The following is a 7656-nucleotide window of genomic DNA, read 5'->3' as shown; positions in this document are numbered from 1 at the left end:
GCGTAAAATCCCTCTGTTAGATTCAAAATATGTTTTCTTCTTTTGAAAACGTAGTTTCTTCGGTTAGATTCAAAATACGTTTTCACCTATTTACAGTTTTTCCACTAATCTTGTTTTAGCCATAAAATCTCTGTTTTAACTCTGATTTGATCCGTTCAACTTGTGTTAGGTTCATAATTTCATAATCTACATATTCATAATACTATTAGGTATGTTTTCAACTTTTAAAATTTGAGGTTAGATTTAATCTATTACTTTACTAAAGGAAATCTTGTTTAATTCATAACTTCTTCGTTTTATCTCCGATTTTTGTGATCTTCGCGTCTGTGTGTTTGTAGTGAGATGTAGATTCGTTTTGCAAACTTTTCATTTTGATTTTATGTTGATTGGTGTATTATTCTAATCTATAGCTTTTGTTTGCTATGCATGATTGCTTCTGGATGCTTGTATGTTACTGTGATTATCGAGTATAGCTGGTGAGCAATTCGTGGGAGACCAAGAGTATTACTTTGACGAGCCAGATTAGCAGGAGCATTTTGTTCAAGGCAAGTATAGTATGGGACCTTCCTTGTTGTCTTATTCACCTTAATATCATTTTAATTATATGCATGTGTCTACCTTGGCAACCGTAGTAATTTTCCTAGCTATTTGATATCCTGGATTCCTTGATACCAATAGGGTATTGCATTGGGTAGTATGATGCTATTGCTCAATTAAAGACCATGATCTTGTAACTTGACTAATGGTATATGCAATAAACATTAAAAGATGTTTTTTAGCAACATGGAATCAGGGGCTAGAGCATTGGCCTTTTTTTATGGTGCTCTAGATTTCTCTCTCTAAGGACTTATTTATAAGCGAATATTCAGGACTTACAGTACAACTGTGAGGGCTACATGGCTCTGGCTTTAGCTCAGTATGAGGACCTTTTCTAGCGTGTTAGTGGTTACCTTTATTGACGCAAGAATGGCTTACCGAATTGGGTATAGGATAGCCTATGTCCCATTGTCTATAGGCTACGTGTCATTGTGCCATCGGGAAGGGGGGTTCCTACATCTGTTTGCCGAGTGAATCTAATGGTCCTAACTTGTTAGATGATCCTTTAAAAGGCTTCATAGTGAACCCTACCGACCTTCTTTGGAAGTGGGTCAAGAGATTAGCTACCTCGGGCGAAAGGGTAAATCACGACTCACAGTGAAAGTGTACAACCTCTGTAGAATGTAAAACTGGTATATCAGCCGTGCTCACGGTCACGAGCGGCCTTGGACCCTTACAGAATAGATGAAGAATATGGATGATACGGATGATGAAGATGGCCATTAATGATTACTGTTTATGCTATTCATTATTCATGTTTACCTCATAATGTATTTATGGGCTTATGATAACTTTGTTGCCACCCTATTGCTAAAATCATGACTCAATAAAAGCTAATCGCAGTTAAACCAGTGTCAGCCTTTTGAGCCACATGAACCCTATGTTATAATTGTTGAGTACGATATGTACTTACGCTTGCTTTATTTTTCACATATTTTGGGAAAAAAATCCTGGATGGGTACCAGATTGCTAGAATTTAGAGGAATTTGGCTTGTGATTAATCAGTTAGTTGTTCCTGTGGAAGTGGAGTCTTCACCTGAAGATCGGAGTTGTCTTTTCGCTGTCTATACTCTGAGGTTGTATTCTTTATACTAAGTACGTTATATATTGAGCATTGTCTTTTGATATTACCCTTATTTATAGCTATATGTGAGATTTGACTTTCTGGACTCATATATGCTATGTATCTGGTTTTGTTTCTAAAATCGAGTGCTACACCAATTTTAATACTATTGTGTCGCAGCCTACATATCTTGTATGTGTCCTAACTATTGGAGTTCCGTTGCAACGCACGGAAACAGTCGCTAATTATATATAGGTTCCGCTAGTACAAATGAATGCAGCCAAGTTGGATAGCCTAGATAAACACAAGGTACCATATACGTACCGCGTCAACCCATATACGTGCGTGTCATGAGTACCGTCACATGACAGAGAAGTTTTAGGAAAAATACTACAACGATTTTAAAGGCCCAAGTTGCTATTATTAGTTTGAGGCAAGTTAACAAACGTTTGGTGAAGGATGCTCTGGATGGTAATCAGTGCTAGGGATGGTTGGTAACATTGATGGTCCTTGAAAATGGAGATACTAATTCTAAAGAGGGTTGGTGTATACAAATCGTCTTATAGTAGATGTTATTAGCATGGTGGCCTGTCTCTAAAAATAGTCGTTATACAAAAATAAATTTATAACCTTTTTTCAAATGAAATCAGATAAAGACAAGTTTTGTCGATTGTAAAGCTCGATGAGATCTAAAGCTTTCTAGCCAATAACCTTTGTTATTTGAGATCAGACTTTGCAAATATACCTTTTAAGTTTTTATATTTTTAAATTCAAATCCATGAATTTTTCGAACAACTTTGGGAATACATACTCTATACCAATATTGTAGTGTTTGACGGGATCTAATTAAAACTTTATATTGGCCAATTTTGAAATTGTAGCTCTAAAAATATTCAATAAAAGGACGCAAGGGAGTAAATATAAAAGAATGGCATATGATATTCAGTCACAAATGACTGTGTGGCTCGCACCAAGCTTGAGGTCACAAGGAAGAATCCTTGAGAATATATCTCTAGGGAGAGCAACCTCACAAATTCTTTCTACAAATAGATTTTTTTGGTGCCTTGCAATACATACCATTATTATCTATATATTTAGGGGTAGTTGGTGAGATATCTAGGGAGAGCAACCTTACTAATCTATTCTAGAAATTGATTTTTAGGTGCCGCCTTGCAATACCTTTATCTAGAAATACTTGGGCCTCGTTTAGATTGCAAGAGTTAGAAAAATTTGGCACTGTAGCACTTTCGTTTGTATTTGATAATTATTGTCCAATCATGGACTAACTAGGCTCAAAAGATTCGTCTCGTAATTTACAATCAAACTGTGTAATTAATTATTTTTTTATCTACATTTACTGCTGCATGCATGTGTCCCTAGATTCGATGTGATGGAGAGAGAGTGAAAAAACTTGGAACTTTGAAGTAATCTAAACAAGGCCTTGATTTGAGGCCCTTGGGTACATGTGTTTTTTTTTTTTTCAAAAACTGCATCTACTAATTTATTTTGGTCACGGCTAAAATTAATTTATGTAGCAGTAGAATACACCTATGAACCAATATTACACACACCCGAGTTTGTACAGATGTTCAAAATATCCGGCTATGGCCTATAGTGGCTGTGCTCTATATCAGCTATGAGCAGCTATAGCGGGCTGCTATATCAGCTACAGCGGGATTGAAATCAATGTGATGGAGATGCCCAGAGGTCACGGGGTCCCAACAACGATGAGCTAGCTGTCAACTAGTACGTTTTGTCAAATTTGATCGTGATCGTGGTCGTGGCCGTGCCACGCCAATAATGAAGGCTAAAATTCACCCCTGGTCTCATTCATAGAGGTATCCTGTGCCTATCAGAGCTTTTGCATGCATGCATGCTGTGCCTGTCATGTCATCATATCGGTCCTCCGCATCTCACGAATAATAATGGGTACACGGCCGGCCGCGCTCGTCTATTACCATTTACCATTCGTCCCATCGCGCACGTCCAAACCTGCCCTCAACGTCAGTCACGTGGTTCACGCGCTGGGCCGATGACATGTGGGCCCTCAACACTACCGCGACCGAGCAAGCAAACACGCTCGCTCTATAAAAGTTCACACAACCACGCCTGTGGATGGCAGAACAGGGCACAGTGTCCTCCTCCTCCAGTCCCAGTCCCAGTCCCAGGTAGTAGCTGGAGGCTAGAGCTAGCACGCAGATCGAGTGCGTGGCGCAATGGCAATGGCCACGGCCAAGCTCCTCCTCCTCATGGTCCTCGTGGCCGGCTGCTCCTGCGACGGCAGCGCGTGGCGGGGGCCGCTGAGCCGCCTGCGGATGCTGCCGACGGCGCAGTACGTCGTCGAGGCGGCCGCGGAGCGCCTCAAGGAAGACGTGTCGTCGGCGCCGTTGATCCACGCGCTGCACCCGCTGCTCGGCTCCGCGGGGGACTTCTCCAGGCGCGCCGGCGTGCCGTGCGACAGCTGGCGCCTGGCCGTGGAGACGTACAACAAGCGGGACTGGACGACGGTGCCGGCCAGCTGCGAGGGCTACGTCGGCCACTACATGCTCGGCGGCCACTACCGCCGGGACTCCCGCGTCGTCGTCGACGAGGCCGTCGCGTACGCCGAGACGCTCAACCTCGTCGGCAACGGCAAGGAGGTGTGGGTGTTCGATATCGACGAGACGTCCCTCTCCAACCTCCCCTACTACGCCACCCATGGCTTCGGGTACGTACGTACATGCGTTGTTTAATACTAGTGATTTTTTATTTACCCGTGTACGTACTTCTATACGTACGCTAATCTGGGAATTACACGTACGTACGTAACGGTACTGAAAGTGGGAAGCTAAGAATTAGCTGGCCTGAGGTAATACCACAATAATTTGCTAGCACCACAGTACGCTAGACCCACTAATATAGAAACGGTTTTCATTAGAGCTAGCTAGTACGTATTTTTTTTCACTGACGATGTACAAAAGTAGACGCTAGTGCAGTGATTTTTTTGGAGGAGCCAACACACAAGAACCGCTGGTGAAATAAATCATTTCAGTTGTGTTTTATACAGCATCACCGTCAGTAGAAATGCTCCTATTTTTACTAGTGGTTGATTAAAACTACTACTAGTCGCTACCGGAAAACAGTAAAATTGCCGAGTACCTGAGGATTTGCCGAGTGCATTCCATCGGGCACTCGGCAAATCTCTTGTTTACCGAGTGCTTTTAATTTGACACTCGGCAAACATATAGCACTCGGCAAAGCAGTTACCGAGTGTTTTTGGGCCTTTGTCGAGTGCCCCTGACACTCGGCAAATCTACTGTATCCCGTAGTGAGCAGAAGAATATATATTTTTACTGCCGTTGGTTATGGGATATATATGTCAGCCACAAGTAAGTACAAATAGTCCTGTATATTTTGAGAGACGGTTGTCCTTAAGCCATATGCCACTAAAAATCTAATTTAAAATCATGCGTATATAAAATCCAGCGTATCAGTTGACGACCGAACATTGTTTTTTAATTTGTAAAAATGACTTCAACGCTAGCTATTCCGTCCATTTCAAGGTGTAAGCAGTTTAAAATTTTGTATAGAACAAAATATGCCACCATCTTTATAGTACATCTTTGTGGTATTCAGCCTGTTCGGCAGGCCGTAAATGATCGTGGATTATTTACTGCTGGCTGGTTTGATGTGAGAGAGAAATATTGTTCTGCCTGAAAATTTACGATCGTTTACGACCAAACGAACATGCTGGTATTGATATATTTTTTATATATAAACTTGTATTGTTTAATATTAGATAAATTTGACTTAGAAAAAAAATCAAAACGGTCTACTCTCACCATCCAAATAAAATTATAAATGCTTCTGATTCTATTCTAAGTGCAACTATTGAAAGTTTGACCAATTTTGAGCATTACCATCTCTGACATCAAAGAAGAAAAATGTAAAAATATACTCATCTTTTAATGGATCTCATGATGCTCATAAGGTATCATTCATAAATAATGTTGTTTTTTCTATTAACTTAATCATACTTGTATTAATAGTTTGATTTAGCACAAAGTTAGAAACTCTTACATTTACATGTTACAAATGTTCCAAACGTAATTGCGTATGGCCATGTGGGAGTAGTCCAGTAGAAAACCTTCTACCTTCTGACAAACTGAGGTGTAAATTAAAACACACACACACACACATATATATATATATATATATATATAGAACAACTACTCTATAGCTGGCTACAAAATAACCTATTCTGTAGCCACCTTGAGTTACTATAATTACTATGTTAATTTATGAGATTATAGTAACTCCTTACTAAGTGGTTTACTATAACGTTATGGTAAATATCCCTATGTGTTATAGTAACCCAACTATAGTAAATATATATTGACATTATCGTAAATTAGTATATAAAATTATGGTAAATGGAGGTGGCTACAGAATAACTTATACTGAATAGCCTCTCTCTCTCTCTCTCTCTCTATATATATATATATATATATATATATATATATATATATATATATATATATATATATATATATATATATGTACGATGTATGTATGTATGTCCTTTCTTTGTGTCCTCTATCTCAATGAAAGGGGCACAGATTGTCCTGGAGACCTGGACAAGGGCAGCATGTGCCGAGCAAAACAATGCCTGACGGAGACGTCGATGAGATTATGCCAGATCAGACTAGGATCATGTACGCGTGCAGAGTACGTGCAGTAGGATATATTGCTGGTCCGCTTGGCCAACGCTTTCTGGCTACAGAAACCTTATCAATTTCTGGAATCTAGCAGCCTGTTCGGGAGGCCGTATCGTATCGTGGATTATTTACTACTGACTAATTTGATGTGAGAGAGAAATACTGTTCTCGGCTGAAAATTTACGATCGTTTACGAGCAAGTGAACAAGCTATATAGCGTCCTATCCAAGAGCAGGCTGCCTACTGTTCACCCAGAATATGCCATGTTCGGCTGATACATAAGCTGGCTGATAAGCCAGCTAAAATTGTTTTGTTATGAAAGAAAAATACTGTAAATTCTATCTGATAGGACGACTGATACTGATAAGTACGAGCAAACGTTGCTGGCTTTCGCGTGCTCCCAACTATACTTTACCTCTATCTAATTGTTTTTTTTTTCAATCTTAATGCCTAGCACTAAGCCGTACAACGCGACGAGCTTCAACGAGTACGTGCTGGAGGGGAGCGCGCCGGTGCTGCCGGAGACGCAGCGGCTCTTCAAGAAGCTCATCTCCCTCGGCATCAAGCCGGTGTTCCTGACGGGGCGCACCGAGGACCAGAGGGCCATCACCGTGGCCAACCTCCGCCGCCAGGGCTACTCCGGCTGGATGAAGCTGCTGCTCAAGCCCGTCGGGCTCAAGGCCACCGCCATCGCCTACAAGTCCGGCGAGCGGCAGAAGCTCCAGGACGCAGGGTTCGTCATCGTCGGCAACATCGGCGACCAGTGGAGCGACATCCTCGGCGTGCCCGAGGGCGCGCGCACCTTCAAGCTGCCTGACCCCCTCTACTACATTGGCTAAGCGTAAGCGATGCTGCTACGCTGGCCTCCGTATAATTAATCCAACGGCGGCTAGATCTCCATCAGCCCCATCAATCAATCCGTCGCCTCGTTGCAATGCCTGTCCTGTTTGTGATGAACTGCTCTTTGTTTGTTATACCCCTCGCTTCTTACTTTATGACCGCTCCATGTTATCATTAATTCCTAAGGTTAATTTCCTGAGTTTAGTGGAAATAAGTCTGACTGATCAGTGCAGAGCCTGTCGATTTCTCAATAATTTGCTCATCATTATATATGTTATTCAAAGTGGATGAATCCTTTGTGGTACAATATATATATCTTCGTCTCCTCTATAAAGCTATAATATATTTTATGGTAACCCCATTTTATTTTTCTTAGCCTGGGATGGTATTTTTGGGCTGAGACGGGAGGGAAAGCCGGAGCAGGTCATGCGCCTAACAAAATGCTGAGCATGAAAGTTG

The 7656-nt window shown here is 41.4% G+C and overlaps 1 protein-coding gene across 1 annotated transcript; it reads left to right on the top strand.

The window, feature by feature from the left end:
* Positions 1-3791: 3791 nt before the first annotated feature.
* On the top strand, positions 3792-7411 carry LOC136517816 (stem 28 kDa glycoprotein-like). Its single transcript, XM_066511464.1, has 2 exons — positions 3792-4367; positions 6812-7411. Exons 1-2 carry the CDS (start codon positions 3877-3879, stop codon positions 7194-7196), a joined length of 876 nt encoding a protein of 291 aa, XP_066367561.1. The 5' UTR covers positions 3792-3876; the 3' UTR covers positions 7197-7411.
* Positions 7412-7656: the final 245 nt, after the last annotated feature.

Source organism: Miscanthus floridulus, chromosome 17 (assembly GCF_019320115.1).
Source record: "Miscanthus floridulus cultivar M001 chromosome 17, ASM1932011v1, whole genome shotgun sequence".
NCBI lineage: Eukaryota > Viridiplantae > Streptophyta > Magnoliopsida > Poales > Poaceae > Miscanthus > Miscanthus floridulus.
Note: the sequence above shows the minus strand (reverse complement) of the source record. Positions and strands in the feature narration are given on the sequence as shown.